The sequence below is a fragment of the Triticum dicoccoides genome, chromosome 2B (genome assembly GCF_002162155.2).
Source record: "Triticum dicoccoides isolate Atlit2015 ecotype Zavitan chromosome 2B, WEW_v2.0, whole genome shotgun sequence".
In the NCBI taxonomy this organism is placed as follows: domain Eukaryota; kingdom Viridiplantae; phylum Streptophyta; class Magnoliopsida; order Poales; family Poaceae; genus Triticum; species Triticum dicoccoides.
This window is the reverse complement of record NC_041383.1, coordinates 733,269,412-733,290,277: the sequence shown is the minus strand read 5'-3', so window position 1 is coordinate 733,290,277 and position 20,866 is coordinate 733,269,412. Positions and strand designations below refer to the sequence as shown.

Genomic DNA, 20,866 nt, shown 5'->3' with positions numbered 1-20,866 from the left:
GGGGTGGAAGGGGGGGGGGGGAGAAGAGTATTTGTGATGAAAAGTTACGTACACTTTCGTAACTTCTTCATTAATCCGGCGGTGGTGTATTAGTTAGGGATGGAAGATTTTGTAGCTTTTTAGTAAAAATTGCACATACAAAGGGGCAAAAAATAACGATGCAAGCAATCAAACACATCCCTATCTTCTTGCCACCTCGCTCACTCAAGCAAAGGCCTTGTGATGGAAAGAAATGCCGTTAATTTGCGCACGTAGCTCAATCGATTCATTCATCTGTTCCCTTAATATTATTACGGAGAGAGAATCATCATATTACTCTAAGCAAGTGCTACGGTAGTTAACTACTTGCTTAAGCAAGAAATCTTACACAGTACACACGTAGTGAATAATGAGAGCCCCAATGCTAGTCATGTCATCTAGGAGTAGTAGAGTAGCTAACTAGCTTGGAGAATCCATCCATTGTAAGTGGAATGGAGTTGCTGCTGCTACAGTCGACGGCCGCCGCGCCAATCATGGTGCAGGAGCCGAGCGGCACCTCTGTTGCTGCTGCTTCAGCTGCAGGCTACTAGCAGTGCTCCTACCGCTCCGGCAGTCGGGGACGGCTAACTGCGCCGCCTGGGCCTGACGATCCTGCAAGCCAACAATGCAATACATACGCACTCATCGTAATGCTTCGAGTAGCTAGCACACAATAATCAAACTAGTAACTAAATGGCAACGACAGATCGAGAGGATAGATAGTACACGTACGTTGATGAAGTCCTTCTCGCGCTGGATAAGCATTTTGTTCTCCCTACGCAGCTGCTCCAGCTCCAGCTCCAGCTCGTTGGTGTAGGCCTGCTTCCGCGCCCGCGACCGCGCCGCCGACTCCCGGTTCTTGATCATCCGACGCTGCCGCCGGTCGCCACCCACCGCGGCCGGCTGCAGGACGGCTGATCTCCTGCTACTGTTGTGGCCTCCCGAGAGAGAGAAGCCAAAGTGGCCAGGGTCGTCGCCGGGGCTGGCGGCCGAGGTGGCGCCCCCGAGGTATGTGAACTCGAGGCTCAGCGCCGTGTGAGGAGGCGGGGGCGGCGGCGTGCGGGGCGGCTGCGGCACCGAGTTGGAGCCGGCGAGGCAGTCCTGCAGGTACACGGCGCCGCGGTAGGGATGGACGGCCGGCGAGTGGAGGTGGTACGACTGTAGCGCGAGCGGGGTGGAGCACAGCGACATGTCCTTCCACAGCTCATCCATGGACGATCCTGCTGCTGCTGCTGCTGCCACCTAGAGTCTGGTAGTATGGAATAGTAGATCCTCCTTGAGTTGGGTGGATGTGAGATGGAAGCAAGTCAAATGTAGCTAGGCACGCGAGCAGAGCACAACCGGTAGCAATAGCAGTAGCATAGCTTTGGTCCATAGATAGATGTTACTCTCTCTTTATAGCAAGGCGTCTCCTCCATCCATCCATGGTGCACACGTACGACCGTTGCAACTTTACTTTTATTATAAGTTTAAGGAAAAGAGATAATACTTTTAACGTGACTTTAGTCTTTAGCTAGGGAGGAATCGGGCCTACTGCCCATGCACACCGTTGGTACTCCTACTACACTGTTCCTCGACAGCGAGCTAGCCAGCATACCCCGAGCTGACTCCTGTCCTTCCCCTACTACCCACAGACCACAGTCAAGTGCAATGGCCGGCTATACATAAATCCCACACTTGTACACTAGTATGCATGTACAGGAGTACAGAGTAGTCACCATTTGCTGAGTGCAGTCTTTTTTAGAAAAAATTCAAATGTGGGGCGATGAACAAGTAGCTAAATGTGGGGCAATGATAGTAATCCCGATGAAAAAAATGTTAAATATGGTAATTTATGTCAAAACTGTTAAAGTGCGGGATAAAAAAAATTAGAATTCACCCAAAATGTATTCATGTGCAAGGTTTACAATTTCGGTGACATCAGAATTTCGGACCTCACCAAAATATCCAGAAAACCGATATGTCCAAATATGTATAAAATCGACCTTTTGTACTCATGTTTGTGACAACTCACTTAATTTTTAATGAACTGTAACCTTATTTACAGTTGGTTTGCAATTAATTAGAACTTGGTTCATAATTAAATATTACAAATATTTAGATATCCACTAGAATAACCAAAGTTTTGTTCAAATTTTGAAACTTGGACATATGTATAGATGCGATGTACTCCCGCTGGCTGGGTTTATAAGTCAGGCAAGGATTTTAGGTCTTTCGTTTTACTAATAAAATATGTATAATATACCATGCAAACTATATGTTTAAAAACTTCATTCGATAATGAATCTCAAGGTTTTTATTTTTGTAAAACATAATACATGTTTTCCTAGTATATACACATCCGTCATTTTTGTGCATACATAGCTAGACACATGCACAGTGGTGGCGGGTGTGCATCTCAATCTGATGCACTATTTTCAACCATGCACCTAAATGTAGCAAATTCGAGGTAGCAACAATCAGAGAGCTAGGAACGTGTCCCTCAGAAAGGAAAGAGAGAACAGAGTGCGGTGCAGAGGAGGTCCTAAAAATGATGGATGTGTGCACCTGCGCCGTTTCTGTCTGAACCATATATGGAGAAGCACCGGCATATTTTTGTTCCTTGCAGTGCAGTGCAGTGCCAGGTGGAGCTGGAGCTGGGCCAATAATAACAGGCGAGTATGCATGCATGCATGCATGTATGTATGGTGATAGTATAATATGGTAAGCTCCACATTTCCTTTTTCATGTAGATATATCATGCATACCACAGATATAGAAAGGGATAGCTGTGTATAAATATTTATCCTCGTGCGTGCAATACGCTTGCTACAGTGGATCGACACCACACAGTGCTGCAGGCAGTTTGGTGCTAGCATGCAGATCTAGAGGCCGACCGGTGGAGGCCGGGAGGGAGGTGTGCAATCTATGTATGGTCACTATTGATGCGTCGTCCAATATTGGCCATTGATTTGCTGCTGCTGTCACGGGTACACGAGCCTGTATCTATATGGGCACCTCCATATGCAAGGGGTGGGAGAGGGTACATGGTAGCTACAGTGGGTAGTACAAGCTAGCTTGTGTAAGGGAGGAGTATGGCACAGCAGCTGCTATAGATAGCAGACGACCAAGGACAGCGTCGTCGTCGTCGTCCGTGTCTGGCTGGCTTTGTTGTCACCATCATCGTCGTGGGCGTACATATACTAGTACACTACACTAGGTAGTACGAGTGGCAGTAGATGTACTTGCCTGCCTTGCCTAGCTTTGTTTTGCCTAGCTTTGCTTGCTTTGGCTGGTCTCACTCACTCACTCACTGCGTCACTCACCGAGACGTTGCGTCGCCCATCCATCCAGCCATACGCACGTACACCTTTCTTTAACAGCAAGTGCGTACTTCTACGTACCCGGGGACACACGCACACACGCATGCACCGATGCACTACCATCCACCCCTGGTACGCGTACGGTGCGGTGCGGTTGATGAGTGAGTCCCATGACTAAAAGTAGTGGGATTAAAACTTGCTAGTACCATCCATGCTTGGATACAAATACTAAATAGACTAAAATGAGTTAATGAGCATTTATTATCCTCCAAATCCTCCAATCCCGAACTCGCATGTGTTAAAGGAGAGAAGTTAAATGAGAAGAGGGAGGACTAATCCACAATTTAGTAGGGTTCTCTGACTAAATTTTTTTAGTCTCAAGACTAGTTTAGTCTCTCTTTAGTCAGGGGTGATTGAAACTTTAGCCTCCAAAAAAAATTAGTTTTAGTCATACCAAAAATAGTCCCTTGGATCCAAGCATGGCAAAGCACATGGGCAGCCAGAGACTCACAGCACGAACGCAAGCACGAGCACGGATGTCGGGTCAGGCGGTGACATTGACGTGGCAGGGGGCTTTTCCTCTGACCACGCTGCCCCAATGACGTGTGCCTGCCACCGGAGCAGGGACGCCCACGTGTCGAACTTGCAATGGATCCATTTGCTCTCTCGCATGCGCACGCTGCCTGGTGTCGCACCAGCAAGCAGTAGAGGGCAGCGGCAGAGGCTGCGGTCACCTCGGCCTGTCAATTGCGCATTGGCTCCATCCCCACCGATCGTACGGTTGCCTCTCGCCATGCGTTGCTTTGAAGTGCATCATATGTATGTTGAACGATTCAGGTGCACAGGCACGGCACAGTGACATCTCCAACAGTGATGACTTGCTTCGTCTCTTCCCGTCCTTTTCTATTCTCCTCTTTTCTTTGCCTTTGAACGCATGGAACTTCCTTTCCATTGCTATTTTTCAGCGTAGGGTACAATATACGTACGCCCATTTTTAATATATATATATATATATATATATATATATATATATATATATACTTAATTTCATGTGTTGGAAAAACAGCTACCTTTAAAGTTCTACTACACCATTACCCATCCGTGAGGAAAACACCGCACTTTCTTCTTTCTGGTATATAGCATGCTTCCCGCGTTCCGTTCACAATCATGTTATAAAATATTGATCGGTCACTCGGTCAGGGCGGTCCTTCCTCGCACCCAACTGGAGCATGCAAATGCCTGGAAAAGTGAGAATATTCATCAGGTGTATGCATAATGCAATCCCATGCATGGGAGTTCTAGTAAACCGACACATAGCAACATCAGGTCAGAGTCCGCTTTGTCAAATATACGTGGAGGATGTGGCGCATGCATTGTTTCTATGTAGCAGAGCGGAGGAGGTTTGGCGTTCTCTGGGCATATACGATATCATATTTCGAGCATGCACTCCTCAACGATCTGGAGCTGAGATTCTGGAGAGTTTGCTTTGTGAATCGACTAACCAAGTGCAGTATATGGGTGAGGTTCAAATATCAGAAATTATTGCAGCCGCTAGTTGGTATATGTGGTGGCAGAGGCGCCAAATAAGTAAGAATGAAGAGGTCCAAATAGCAGAGCGTACGGGTCCTGCTATTCAGGCCCTGACTGAATTTTGTTCGGGCTAATAGGAAGGCTATACCTGCTCGACGGGAGAACAGATGGAGAAAACCTTTACTAGGCAAGCTGATTTTAAATGTTGATGCAGCCTTTGCAGAGGAGGAACACTCAGGGGCATGTGGTGCTGTTATCCGGGATCATCTTGGTGCGTTTGTTGGTGCTTCGACTGCAAAATTAGAGCACACGGCGGATATTGTTTCAGCGGAGGCAGCGGCTCTAGTAGAAAGGACTAAAACTAGCGGTGAGTCTTGGTGTTACATCACTCCTGGTGCAGTTGGACAACCTAATTGTGGTGGAATCACTCAACATGAATTCAGGCCTGTCCATGGTGGCCGGCCCCATTCTTGATGAATGCCGTAGTCTTAAGAAAGAATTCAGGAAGGTTTTATTTGAGCATTGTAATAGAGAAACCAATATGGTAGCGCATGTGTTAGCTCAGCAGCGACGTGTCGACCCACCTTCTGTGTGGTTGGACACACCTCCCAGCTTTATCTCTGAATTTTTAGCGGATGATGTAAGTGTTATTTGAGTAATAAAGCTAGCCATGAAGGCCTTTCCGTCAAAAAAATTGTTATAAAATATTGATAATATTTTTGTCCTAAAATAAGCATCTCTTTAATTTGCAGCACTTGTACTACCTACATCCTGGTTTATAAGTCTCCTTTGTATTTTGTGTCAAATTTTGACTACACATTTACTAACAAAATATAAATGCATGACATAAAAAATTATATGGTTGGATTCGTATTTGAACGTAGTTTCCAATTATATTAGTTTTTGTGACATGCATTCAAATTTTATTAATTAAATTTAAGGTCAAACTTTGGCACAAAATACTAAGGAGACTAATAAACCAGGACGGAGGTAGTAAGATGTAGAAATAGGGAAAGCACGAAAATGGAATGGTGTGTCACCTCCTTTTAACAAAACGTGCGGAAGAAGCGTTTGGTTTTAAATTAATAAAGCCACACATGGTGATAGTATATAGTTTAGCAGAAATAAAATATAAGTAATAATATTACGGGCCAAAGCTCCAAGAGAAAATGTCTAGAGATGTAAATACACAAAACAATAGAAGCTAACACGATCGAGTATCTTGTCCGTTGATGGAGTGAATAGCTCTAGTTCTGCACAACTTCCCTGGTTCTTGGCGTTTATGAAGGTTAAGAGCAAAATGAAGCCTATCTCGGGCTGATTGCCAAAGGTTGGCTTTAATCTTTAAGGCCTCCTTTGGTTCATAGGGTAAGGAAATCATAGGAATAGAAAAGTCATAGGAAATAAGATGACATGCATCTCAAATCCTATGATTAGGAATTGGAAAGGAGATGCTCGTTGGTTTATATCATAGGATTTTTTCCATTGAGTCTAGGCTAATGTTTATTTTCCTATGAAATGTGGAGGATAGGAAGAATTCCTCCATAAAAATAGGATTCTATTCCTATGAACCAAAGGGCTCTAAAGGAATTTTTCCTATAAAAATCCTATCACACAGAATTCCTACATAGTTCCTCCAAACCAAAGGAGGCCTAACATGGAACAGTTGTGAACTAAAGGGTTTTTGAACGATGGATGAGAGGCTTATGGATGAGTTTTTGTACATCAATTTAACCGAGGAGCAACCAGATGCTTCATAGTCCGAAGGAAGGTAATGTTGATACGATTGTCCCTAAAAGAACTTTGACAATGATATCTGGGTTAGAGGCTAAAACAAAAGGTTATATGTATTTAGAGTAATGGGTGCTTGGTTGATCCGTTTGGCTAGCAAAAAAATGATGTTCCCACTATTGCCTACTTCAGAACTTACTCCCTCACTGAACACCTCTTTGCATTTCTGGACCCGGTTCCATATCTGAGAACCCCTCTTACTACTCCCTCCGTTCCGATTTACTCGTCGTGGTTTTAGTTCAAATTTGAACTAAAACCACGATGAATAAATTGGAACAGAGGGAGTAGTAGATAAGAAGAAAAGTTCGGGAAATATTAGCCTTAAGAATATGTGCCCAAATACCAGAAATGATCCAAACAAATAGCTTAGGAAATTTAAATGGAAGGGAGTGTATCTCGTGCATCGGGGCTTGTGATGCACCGTGTGCACCCAACAACTATTGCATCTTTTAAATGTTCAAAAGAAATCTGGAAAACAATTAACACATTAATACGATATCAATCTATACTTAGTTTTTTTAATTAACCTAGAACAAGATGAAAAATGACAAATATTTAATCAACAGAGATAATAGGCCAAATCTAGACCCAATATATTATGCACTATTAAATTTTGATTTTTTACAGGGTGCATGACAAATTCTATTTGCCGCTCTATGCGCCAAACTATCAACTTTCCACACACATAAGCGAAGGAAGGACTAAACTGGGCCGTCTCATTTGGCGTCCTATAGATTACAGTTTTTGTATCCTTGTTCTATCTGGTTTTCATATGTTTTGGCAACCTGATAATTTTTTGTTCATTTTTTCATGTTTTCTATTTACATGTTGATTTCGTGTTTTTTCTTGCCTTTTTTATTGTTTTTACAAAAAGCAGTTTTTAATTCAATATTTTGAAAAATTATATGCCCTCTCAGAAAACGTTTAGAAACAGCATGTTTGGAAAATTATTCACGTTTTCAAAAATGTTTACACATTTTTAAAAACTTCAGCCTTTCATAAAAAAACTTTTTTATGTTTTCTGTTTTCAGACAATATTCTCAATTTTTTACATGTTCAAATTTAAAAATATATCTTTATCCTTTTTCAAAAATACAATGAAGAAACCAAGAAAGATATTCAATATAGTGACACCTACTGCTGCTCACTAAAAGAAGTTCGCTTCAATACAGCCCCGCTCGCTACAGTAAGCAGAGCAATGGGCTGGCCCACCCAGGACGCCCCCTCAATGTGCGGCACCTCGCCTATTTGACGCAAAAAGATCCCCGGGTGCACCGCGACAACGAGCACGGTGCAACAGATACTTCCCCGGGTGTGTCTCTTTGACACGATCAGATCACGTGTTGGAGTAGTACATATTGTGATGCATACAGACCAAAGATGCCGAGACCCAAACGAGCTTCCCCTATTAATGAAGCCCCATCGGCTGAACTCAAATCAACCAAAAGCTAACTTTCTTTCTTAGAGGAGGTTTTCGTAGTTTGCCCCATAGCCATTTAGGGTTTCCTACATACGGCGGTCGCCCCGCCGAAATCCACTAAGAAGCTGTTCTAGAGACGAGCCCTCTGCCCGTCCCTATGTCAGAGTAGTTTCGCTAGGGTATGCACCTCACCGCCTTGTGGAGAGGGGTTAGACATGGATGCATCACCGCCAGCAGCGGAGGGTTTGGGTGATCGCAGAACAACCGAAACTGCAGTAGGAGTGAAGGGACCTGGTCAGGCGGAGAAACTAGACTATCTCTTGTAGTGTTTGGGTATCACAGAGGAGGAAGATGATGCAGTTGATATATCAGGATTGGTTGGATGCCTTACACAAGAAGCACGTTGGCGGTGATACTTAAGGTTTGTGTTCACACCCCCTTTAGCCATACGACTTTCTATGCCGCCGTGCAAGTGGCATGGGGGGTGTACAAAGGAGGTCAAATCCGGACCTTTGGATGACTACATGTCCACAACGAAATTTATGTGCTTTCGTGATTGGAATACGGCGATGCATGTGGGGTCCATGGCTCTGAGGCATCAGGCGATGATAATGGAGGAATATGATGGTCTAACAAACATCAATGCATTCCCCTTGAGACTACCCATAGTGAGGAGTAACTTAGACTAGTAACATGCATATGTTACTGGACTATGTTACTACCTCTATAGTGGGGAGTAACATATGTGTAGTGTAGTGTAGACTCATCTTGTCTCGGTATGTGTGATGTTACCCATAGTGTGAGTAACATACAATGTTACCACATGCATGCTTCTCTTTACTCGTTAATTACTTGCGATGTCATATATTTTGCCTAGATATGTGTGATGTTACAAATTATGTTACTCCCACTATGGGTAGTCTGACTCGCTTCGGGTTTGGACTCGAATCGTGGGGTCCCAGATTTGTTGTGGAATGAACAGGTGGTAAAAGTTATGACATCAAAAATGGGAGAAGTGCTAGAGGTTGAACATGGACTAAATGGTGTTGAATATGGACAATTTGTTAGAGTGAGAGTTAATATCAAGATTGTTAAGCCCTACTCAAGTTTGTGTCGGGTAATGTGGAAGCAGGCAAACCGACACAAATGTTCAGAGTGTTGTACGAGAAACAACCAGGTACCAAGTTTGCTGCCTCGCCGCATCCGCGCCTCCTCCTCGTAAATGACGACCCTTCAGCCCGAGGGATCTCCTACATTACCGCCTCCGAGGTAGTGGAGGATGTGGCCCCGCGCCTTCATGATCGTGGGCGGCAAGCCCTCCTTGACGGGGTGATGATTGTGGCATGGGGCGACCCGAACCCGTCACTACGGGCACACCGGTTGTGCGCCGACGGTGACATGGGCTCGTCCTTGACGCGGCAACTAATCTGGATGCCACGATTGCACAGGGCGATGCTGGATCTTCCCTAACGAGGCATCCGATATGGACACCACCGTGGTTGTGCTGGGGCAGGGGGGACACGATTTTCTCCTTGACCTGCCAGAGTGGGGACGTTGGCTCCCACTTCATGCGGTAGCACGGTGATACGTCTCCAACGTATCTATAAGTTTGATTGTTCCATGCTATTATATTACCATTCTTGGATGTTTTGCAATCATTTTATAGTCATTTTACATCATTTTTTGGTACTAACTTATTGACATAGTGCCCAGTGCCAATTGCTATTTTCTGCATGTTTTTTACATCGCAGGAAATCAATACCAAACGGAGTCCAAACACAGCGAAACTTTTTTAGGATCTTTTTGGGCCAGAAGACATCCAGTGGGCCAGGAAAGCACCTAGGGGGGGGTGCTCCGAGGGGAGCACAACCCACCAAATCGCGCCTGGAGGTCCAGGCGCGCCCTGGTGGGTTGTGCCCACCTCGGGTGCCCCCTGAACCACCTCTTTGCTCTATAAATACCCCAATAGTCCAGAAACCCTAGGGGAGTTGACAAAAATCAATTCCAGCCGCTGCAGAGTCCAGAAACACCAGGTCCAATCTAGACACCATCTCGGAGGGGTGCATCATGTCCATTGGTGCCTCTCCGATGATGCGTGAGTAGTTCTTTGTAGACCTATGGGTCCATGGCTTCCTCTCTCACTCTTGATTATCAATACAATGGTCTCTTGGAGATCCATATGATGTAAGTCTTTTTGCGGTGTGTTTGTTGGGATCCGATGAACTTTGAGTTTATGATTAGATCTATATTTTTATCCATGAAAGTTGTTTGAGTCTTCTTTGATCTCTTATATGCATGCTTGCTTATAGCCTCGTATTTCTTCTCCGATATTTGGGTTTTGTTTGGCCAACTTGATCTATGTATCTTGCAATGGGAAGAGGTGCTTTGTGATGGGTTGGATCTTACGGTGCTTGATCCCAGTGATAGAAAGGGAAACGACATGTATGTATCGTTGCTATTAAGGATAACAAGATGGAGTCTATTTCTACATAAATAGATCTTGTCTACATCATGTCATCGTTCTTATTGCAGTACTCCGTTTCTCCATGAACTTAATACACTAGATGCATGCTGGATAGCGGTCGATGTGTGGAGTGATAGTAGTAGATGCAGGCAGGAGTCGGCCTACTAATCTTGGACGTGATGCCTATATAATGATCATTTCCTAGATATCGTCATGATTATTTGAAGTTCTATCAATTGCCCAATAGTAATTGTTTTCCCACCCTTTGCTATTTTTCTCGAGAGAAGCCATTAGTGAAACCTACGGCCTCCAGGTGTCTTCTCATCATATTTGCCTTTGTGATATATTTCCCTTTGCATTTATTTTCAGATCTATTAAACCAAAAATAAAAAATATGTTGCTGCAATTTATTTGTTCCGCGATCTATTTATCCTATCTACCACTTTTATCTCACGTTATTTGGCTATCTTGAGGCGCCGTACCCGAAAGGGATTGACAACCCCTTTAACACGTCGGGTTGCGAGTATTTGTTATTTGTGTGCAAGTGTTGTTTACATGGTGTGAGGAGGTTTTCCTACTGGTTCGATAACCTTGGTCTCACCACTGAGGGAAATACCTACCATCACTATACTGCATCATCCCTTCCTCTTTGGGGAAATATCGACGTAGTTCTAGCAGACATCACGCGGCAGGGATGGTGACTCCTCCCTGAATCACGCCGCCAATGGTGGCGCTGGCCCATCTGACGGATCAATTCTTCGTCCGTCAGAGCAGCCTCCGCGAGGAAACATGTCAGCTGTTGCTACTTCAGCGTGTGTCCTCCTCGTCGTCAGAGGAGATGATGATATGCTTCTTGCCAGAGGAGCCGACCGTCATGGATATCGAGGGGTCCCGAGAGTGAGGGCGGGTGTGCCAGGATCTGCCTGATGAAGAACCGCCACCACGACTACCTCCGCCTGCAGATACGTCTCTGTCGTATCTACTTTTCCAAACACTTTTGCCCTTGTTTTGGACTCTAACTTGCATGATTTGAATGGAACTAACCCGGTCTGACACTGTTTTCAGCAGAACTGCCATGGTGTTATTTTTGTGCAGAAATAAAAGTTCTCGGAATGACCTAAAAATCTACAGAGCAACTCTTTGGAATTAATAAAAATTATTGGAGAAAGAATCAATGTCAGGGGGCCCACACCCTGTCCACGAGGGTGCCCCCCCCGAGGGTGCGCCTCCTGCCTCATGGGCCCCCTGAAGCTCCACCGACCTCAACTACAACTCCATATATTCATGTTTGGGGAGAAAAAAAATCAGAGAGAAGGATTCATCGCGTTTTACGATATGGAGCCGCCGCCAAGCCCTAAACTCTCTCAGGACGGCTGATCTGGAGTCCGTTCGGGGCTCCGGAGAGGGGAATCCGTCGCTGTCGTCATCATCAACCATCCTCCATCACCGATTTCATGATGTTCACCGCCGTGCGTGAGTAATTCCATCGCAGGCTTGCTGGACGGTGATGGGTTGGATGAGATTTACCATGTAATCGAGTTAGTTTTGTTAGGGTTTGATCCCTAGTATCCACTATGTTTTTAGATCGATGTTGCTATGACTTTGCTATGCTTAATGTGTGTCACTAGGGCCCGAGTGCCATGATTTCAGATCTGAACCTATTATATTTTCATGAATATATGTGAGTTCTTGATCCTATCTTGCAAGTCTATAGTCACCTATTATGTGTTATGATCCATTAACCCTGAAGTGACAATAATTGGGATACTTACCGGTGATGACCGCAGTTTGAGGAGTTCATGTATTCACTAAGTGTTAATGCTTTGGTCCGGTACTCTATTAAAAGGAGGCCTTAATATCCCTTAGTTTCCAATAGGACCCCGCTGCCACGGGAGGGTAGGACAAAAGATGTCATGTAAGTTCTTTTCCATAAGCACATATGACTATATTCGGAATACATGCCTACATTACATTGATGAACTGGGATATATTCGAAAAGATGTCATGCAAGTTCTTTTCCATAAGTTCTTTTCCATAAGCACGTATGACTATATTCGGAATTGACAACTCAACTGCTAATACTTGAGAATATTCTTTGGCTCTCCTTGTGTCGAATCAATAAATTTGGGTTGAATAGTATACCCTCAAAAACTGTTGTGATCCCCTTTACTTGTGGGTTATCAAGACTATTTTCTGGCACCGTTGCCGGGGATCATAGCTCTATTCTTTGAGTAACTTGGGATTTACATCTGCTGATCACTATGAGGAACTTGAAAGACGAAAGAACTAAGATTTTTCCCTCAACTACGAGGGGAGGTAAGGAACTGCCATCTAGCTCTACACTTGATTCTCCTTCTGTTTTGAGTAAGCTTGCGACACCTAAACCTTCTTCTGCTATTAGTTCTGATATGTCGCATAATGTTATTGATGATGTCACTTCTGCTATGCATGGTACTTATGATGAAACTACTTCTATGCTTGATACTACTGTGCCATTAGGTGAATTTCTTGATGAGCAACTTGCTAGGGCTAGAGAGAATGAAATTATTGAAACTAATAATATTGATGAAAGTGATGATGAAGATTCTCCCCCTAGATATGAATTGCCTATTGTGCCTGAGGGTTATGTTATGGATGAAGAAACTGCTAGAGATTTTCTTGCTTGCAATGATAGATCTGATCTTAAGAAGTTACTAGCTAAGCTTAAAGAAAATTCTATGAATGCTAGAATGAAATATGACCCTGCTTTTGCTACTTCACCTATCTTTATTACTGATAAGGATTGTGATTTCTCTGTCGATCCTGAGATAATTACTTTGGTTGAATCTGATCCTTTTTATGGCTATGAATCTGAAACTGTTGTGGCACATCTTACTAAATTGAATGATATAGCCACCCTGTTCACTAATGATGAGCAAACTCGTTACTACTATATCCTTAAATTATTTCCATTCTCATTAAAGGGTGATGCTTAAACATGGTTTAATTCTCTTGATCCTGGTTGTGTGCGTAGTCCACAGGATATGATTTATTACTTCTCTGCTAAATATTTCCCCGCTCATAAGAAACAAGCTGCTTTAAGGGAAATATATAATTTTGTGCAAATTGAAGAAGAGAGTCTCCCACAAGCTTGGGGAAGGCTTCTCCAATTACTTAATGCTTTGCCTGATCATCCTCTTAAGAAAAATGAAATACTTGATATCTTTTATAATGGACTAACCGATGCTTCCAGAGACCACCTGCATAGTTGTGCTGGTTGTGTTTTCAGGGAAAGAACTGTCGATCAAGCTGAATTGCGATTGAATAATATGTTGACTAATGAAAACAATTGGACACTTACTGAACCAACTCCTAAGCCAACTCTGAAGAAAAGGGGTATTCTATTTCTCAGTCCTGAATATATGCAAGAGGCAAAGAAATTTATGAAAGAAAAAGGTATTAAAGCTGAAGATGTTAAGAATTTACCTCCTGTTGAAGAAATACATGGCCTTAATTTAACACCTATTGAAGAAATACATGGTCTTGATAACCCGACACAGGTAGTAAAGGTAAATTCTCTCTATAGATATGATAAAGTTGAAATCCCGTCTACTAAGTTTGCTAGCCAATGCTTGGATGAGTTTGATGACTTTATGGCTAAACAAGAAAACTTCAATGCTTATGTTGGTAGACAATTGAAACGTAATGCTTATATGATTGAACACTTGGGTGATTATATGTCTAGAGTTAAAGGTGAACTTAAACTTATTAGTAAACATACTTCTATGGTTACCACTCAAGTAGAACAAGTGCTTAAAGCTCAAAATGATTTGCTAAATAAATTTAATGATAAGAGAAATGATAATGCTGTTAGAGTTATGACTAGAGGTGGTAAAATGACTCAGGAACCCATGTATGCTGAAGGCCACCCTAAGAGAATTGAGCAAGATTCCCAATGAACTAATGTTGATGCATCTAGTCCTTCTAAGAGGAAGAAAAAGGAAAATGATAGGACTCTGCATGCTTCTAGTGAACCTATTATAGACCCACCTGATAATCCCAATGATATTTCTATTTCTAATGCTGAAACACAATCTGGTGATGAACATGAACCTAGGGATAATGCTAATGATGATGTTCATGCTGATGCTCAACCTAGGAATAACAATTATGTAGAGGTTGAATGTGCTGTTGATCTTGATAACTCACAATCAAAGAATCAACGTTATGATAACAGAGATTTCATTGCTAGGTAGCACGGTAAAGAAAGAGAACCGTGGGTTCAAAAACCCATGCCTTTTCCTCCTAAACCATCCAAGAAAAAGGATGATGAGGATATTGAGCGCTTTGCTGAAATGATTAGACCTATCTTTTTACGTATGCGTTTGACTGATATGCTTAAAATGAATGCTTATGCTAAGTACATGAAAGATATTGTTACAAATAAAAGAAAGATACTGGAAGCTGAAATTTCCACCATGCTTGCTAATTATACTTTTAAGGGTGGAATACCAAAGAAAATTGGTGATCCAGGAATACCAACTATACCATGCTCCATTAAAAGGAACTATGTTAAAACTGCTTTATGTGATCTTGGAGCTGGTGTTAGTGTTATGCCTCTCTCTTTGTATCATAGACTTGAATTGAATAAGTTGACACCTACTAAAATATCTTTGCAAATGGCCGATAAATCAACCGCTATACCTGTCGGTATTTGTAAGAATGTGCCTGTTGTGGTTGCAAACGTTACTATTTTAGCGGACTTTGTTATTCTTGATATTCCCGAGGATGATAGTATGTCGATTATCCTTGGTAGACCCTTTTTAAATACTGCAGGGGCTGTTATTGATTGCAACAAAGGTAATTTCACTTTTCATGTTAATGGTAATGAGCATACGGTACACTTTCCGAGGAAACAACCTCAAGTTCACAGTATCAATTCTATTGGAAAAATTCCATCAATCATTATTGGAGGTTTTGAATTTCCCCTTCCTACTGTCAAGAAGAAATATGTTATTCTTATTGTTGGGGATGTACATATCCCCGTTGAGGTAACCTAGTGTTATTCGAAATTTCTCCGATTCCATGTAATTCAGAATGAGTTTGTTAACAAGACTTGATCAACCTTGTTAGTGGATTCCTTTTGATGAGCATGAGATGGATGAAGTTAGAAAGCACAACTCTCTGTACCCTCCTTTTACTTTCAGTTATTTAGATTAAATAACACAAAAATAGTATTTTCTGATTTATCCATGCAATAAAAAATACCCCGAAAATAAAAGTTCTCCAAATGCTCTAAAAATGAAATATGATTTTTCTAGAATATTTGAGAATATTTGACATTGAGAACACAGCAGGGGGGGGGGGCAAGCACCTGACCACGAGGGTCCAGGGCGCGCACCCCCCTGGGCGCGCCCCTGCCTCGTGGGCCCCTGGTGGCCCCCCTCCACTTATTCCTACACCCATGTTCTTCTTCTTCCTCCCAAAAAAATCACTAACCAGCTCAAGCACGAGTTCTAGATCATCTTGCTGCCTTTTTCGATCTCCTTGCTCAAAGCTCCATTCACAAAACTGCTTTGGGGGATTGTTCTTTGGTATGTGACTCCTCCAATGGTCCAATTAGTTTTTGTTCTAGTGCTTTATTCATTGCAAATTTTTGCTGCTAAGGTGACCCTGTTCTTAAGCTTGCATGTCAAATTTATTTGGTCCCAAGTAGTTCTAATGCATGATATAGTCTCTAGGCACTTGTGGGAGTAGTTGCTATCAAGTTTATTGAGTTTGGTTCACTTTTATTTGAGTTACTAAAATTTTTAGAGGAAGAAATATGTTAAGGAAAATATATCAAGGTGGTTCTTCAAGAAAGCAAGGACCCAGGCCTACAATATGTGAGCAGGACGATGAACTACCGAGGGAAGCTCAAGTACGGCCTTGTGAATGGTTGTTAGAGGAGTTTATGTTCCAAGCAGGCATCAAGGATGAATTTGACGCATATGTATGTAATGCTGATCTTGAGGACTTCATGCTAGATAAGTGCCCTCAATATTATCGATTAACTGATTCCTTTGTGAGGAGGTTTAAATTTACATCTTCACGCAATTCTCACAATGTCCTATTTGATCTTTATGATAAATCTTATACCATGGACCAAGAAGATTTTGCTACTGCTTGTAAACTCCCGCAATGGGGTAGTGCTAGTGAACCTCGCAAATCTGAATTTAAGGATTTTCTTGCTAGTATCACAGTGGGGGAATCTAGGGAAATAGCACAAGCTACCATAGGGAGCATTCATTTTCCCGCTATACATTATTTTGCCCTCTTTATAGGTAGATACATAAATGGCAAGGACGAGGCATGTCACATGTGTGTTCCAGATCTTAGTGTTCTCAAGAGTGCGGTGTTAGGAGATAAACAATATAACTTGGGGGCCATTGTTGCACGTAGGTTGCATAATAACAGTTTAATTGGAGACTTGTTTGGTGGAATTAATGCAACCCGTGTGGCTAATTTTCTTGAGATACCCATACATGAAAATGATATAGAGTTGCCTCCTGCTTATGTAGATTATAATGCCATGGTCAGCCATCAGTTTTTAGAGAGGAGTGAACAATTCCTCCAATACCGACTAATCTTTGATAGACGTCACACTATCCATATTGCCCTCCCCGCTCCTGGTTTCTTTGACTTCCAGGAAAAAACGAGATATATTATAACCAGGGAGGAGGCGAACGAGTACGAGAGGAGGACGGAGGCAACCCGCCTCCAAGCTGCAACTCGTGAGGCAGTAGCTGCTGCATCTCAATACGACCCCAGCTACAACTTTGACCCATGGGCATAGACCAACTTAGGCCAAAAGCCTAATCTTGGGGGAGTACGTATTTCTCACCAACATTACATTTATGTTCACACACTCATGATAGTTGTCGGTGCTCATACTTTTTCATTGTAGTATCCATGCTAGTTTATTTTCTTTTTCTCGCTTTCTTCTTGTGTGTTTGAATAACCTTAAGAAAAAACCAAAAAAATTAGTTGTAGCTTTTAGCTAGTTTACTTTGCATGCCTGTAGTAGTAATTAAAAGAAAACTCAAAAAGATTTCTTGTTTTTCTTTTGCTTGTTGGGAGCTTTCCCGTGTAAATAGTTTTATTTCTTTTCTTTTGTTTGGGGGTCGAGAGGAGAAGACCATGATGAAAATGTTTGAGTGGCTCTCATATGCATTATTGTTGATTTAACCAAGAGCCCATATTACCTTGTCTTCTCCCTTGAATTGAATGCTTGCAGATTCCAGCTTAGTCCAATGCATTTGCACTATTATTATTATCCACACCGTTCGGGCGTTCAAGTGAAAGGCAATAATGACGATATATGATGAAATGATTGAGATGAGAGAAGCTGGTATGAACTCGACCTATCTTGTTTTTGTAAATATGATTAGTTCATCGTTCTTGATTTATCCTATTATGAATAAACATGTTTGCAATGACAATTAGAGATTATAGTTGCTTATGCCATGCTTAATTACCTAGGAGTTTATAATGGTTTACCTTGCACGCCAACATGCTATTAAAATGGTTGTGATGTGGTATAACAGGGTAGTATCCTCCTTTGAATGATTCAAGTGGCTTGACTTGGCACATGTTCACGCATGTAGTTGAAACAAAATCAACATAGCCTCCACGATATTTATGTTCATGGTGGATTATATCCTACTCATATGCTTGCACTCAATGTCTATTAATTTTAATGCATGTTCATGACTATTGTCGCTCTCTAGTCGGTCGCTTCCCAGTCTATTTCTAGCCTTCACTTGTACTAAGCGGGAATACTGCTTGTGCCTCCACTTCCATAAACCCCAAAGTTATGCATATGAGTCCACCATACCTTCCTATATGCGGTATCTACCTGCCGTTCCAAGTAAATTTGTATGTGCCAAACTCCAAACCTTCAAATGAAATTCTGCTTTGTATGCTCAAACAGCTCATGTATCAACTAGGGTTGTCTGTATCTTCCATGCTAGGCGGGTTATTCTCAAGAGGAGTGGACTCCGCTCCTCACTCACGAGAAAATGGCCAGTAACCGGGATGTCCAGTCCCGTGCTCAAATCAAATCAAAATAATTGCCAACAAAACTCCCCCAGGATTGTTGTTAGTTGGAGGCACCCGTTGTTTCGGGCAAGCCATGGATTGATGATTGTTGGTGGTGGGGGAGTATAAGCTTTACCATTCTGTTTGGGAACCGCCTATAATGTGTGTAGCATGGAAGATATCAAGATCTCTTGGTTGTTATGTTGACAATGAAAGTATGCCACTCAAAATCTTATTTATCTCTATTTCAAAATCGAGCTCTGGCACCTCTACAAATCCCTGCTTCCCTCTGCGAAGGGCCTCTCTATTTACTTTTATGTTGAGTCATCATCCTCTTATTAAAAAGCACCAGTTGGAGAGCACTGCTATCATTTGCATCCATTACTATTAATTTATATTGAATATGACTATGACTGGATCTCTTTTACCATGAATTACAATGTCTAGTCAGTCCTTGATCTTCAGAGGTGCTCTGCATTTATGTTTTGCGGTCTCAGAAAAGGCTAGCGAGGTACCATCTTCTTATATCATATTATGATTGTTTTTAGAAATTGTTGTCATCCGAGATTTATTATTATTGCTCGCTAGTTGATTATGCCATTGATATGAGTAAACATGAGACCTAAATGTTATTCTGAATATGGTTAGTTCATAATATTTGCTGAAAACTTGAATGCTAGCTTTACATATTTGCAACAACAAGAGCAAACAGAGTTTGTAAAAGTTTTTCTTTATCACTTTCAGTTTGTCAACTGAATTGCTTGAGGACAAGCAAAGGTTTAAGCTTGGGGGAGTTGATATGTCTCCGTCGTATCTACTTTTCCAAACACTTTTGCCCTTGTTTTGGACTCTAACTTGCATGATTTGAATGGAACTAACCCGGACTGACGCTGTTTTCAGCAGAACTACCATGGTGTTATTTTTGTGCAGAAATAAAAGTTCTCGGAATGACCTGAAAATCCACGGATCAACTTTTTGGAATTAATAAAAATTATTGGTGAAAGAATCAACGTCAGGGGGGCCACACCCTGTCCACGAGGGTGGGGGGCGCCCCCCTAGGGCGCGCCCCCTGCCTCGTGGCCCCCCTGAAGCTCCACCGACCTCAACTCAAACTCCATATATTCACGTTCGGGGAGAGAAAAATCAGAGAGAAGGATTCATCACGTTTTACGATACGGAGCCGCCGCCAAGCCCTAAAATCTCTCGGGAGGGCTGATCTGGAGTCCGTTCGGGGCTCCGGAGAGGGGAATCTGTCGCCGTCATCATCATCAACCATCTTCTATCACCAATTTCATGATGCTCACCGCCATGCGTGAGTAATTCCATGCTAGGCTTGCTGGACGGTGATGGGTTGGATGAGATTTACCATGTAATCGAGTTAGTTTTGTTAGGGTTTGATCCCTAGTATCCACTATGTTCTGAGATTGATGTTGTTATGACTTTGCTATGCTTAATGCTTGTCACTAGGGCCCGAGTGCCATGATTTTAGATTTGAACCTATTATGTTTCCATGAATATATGTGAGTTCTGAGTTCTTTATCCTATCTTGCAAGTCTATAGTCACCTATTATGTATTATGATCCGTTAACCCCGAAGTGACAATAATCGGGATACTTACCGGCGATGACCGTAGTTTGAGGTGTTCATGTATTCACTAAGTGTTATAGCTTTGGTCCGGTACTCTATTAAAAGGAGGCCTTAATATCCCTTAGTTTCCAATAGGACCCCGCTGCCATGAGAGGGTAGGACAAAAGATGTCATGCAAGTTCTTTTCCATAAGCACGTATGACTATATTCGGAATACATGCCTACATTACATTGATGAACTGGAGCTAGTTCTGTGTCACCCTATGTTATAACTATTGCATGAGGAATCACATCCGACATAATTATCCATCACTGATCCAATGCCTACGAGCTTTTCACATATTGCTCTTTGCTTAGTTTCTTTCCCGTTGCTGCTGTTACAATTACTACACAACTGCTACTATTACCTTTGTTACTGTTACTGTTACTTCCATATTACTTTGCTACTAAATACTTTGCTCAGATACTAAGTTATCCAGGTGTGTTTGAATTGACAACTCAACTGCTAATACTTGAGAATATTCTTTGGCTCCCCTTGTGTCGAATCAATAAATTCGGGTTGAATACTCTACCCTCGAAAACTGTTGCGATCCCTATACTTGTGGGTTATCACCTGCCGGTGCGGGGAACCACGACTTCGACATAAACCGCTGGAGTTGGAGGGGCTCGGAGTGGAGGTGGGGCTCCGAGACAAGA

At 42.5% G+C, this 20,866-nt stretch overlaps 1 protein-coding gene across 1 annotated transcript; it reads right to left on the bottom strand.

Moving 5' to 3' along the window:
* Positions 1 to 262: 262 nt before the first annotated feature.
* LOC119368517 (bZIP transcription factor 27-like) lies at positions 263 to 1,365 on the bottom strand. The gene is made up of 2 exons (XM_037633756.1): positions 751 to 1,365; positions 263 to 630 (listed from the first exon to the last, which is right to left on the bottom strand). Exons 1-2 carry the CDS (start codon positions 1,228 to 1,230, stop codon positions 511 to 513), a joined length of 600 nt encoding a protein of 199 aa, XP_037489653.1. The 5' UTR covers positions 1,231 to 1,365; the 3' UTR covers positions 263 to 510.
* Between the last annotated feature and the right edge of the window lie 19,501 nt (positions 1,366 to 20,866).

Bases quoted from the DNA above. Each gene is read 5' to 3' on its own strand.
- LOC119368517 (XM_037633756.1), bottom strand. From the start codon at position 1,230: ATGGATGAGCTGTGGAAGGACATGTCGCTGTGCTCCACCCCGCTCGCG. The intron at 631-750 runs GTACGTGTACTA...GTTGGCTTGCAG, and splicing joins GCGAGAAGGACTTCATCAAC to GATCGTCAGGCCCAGGCGGC.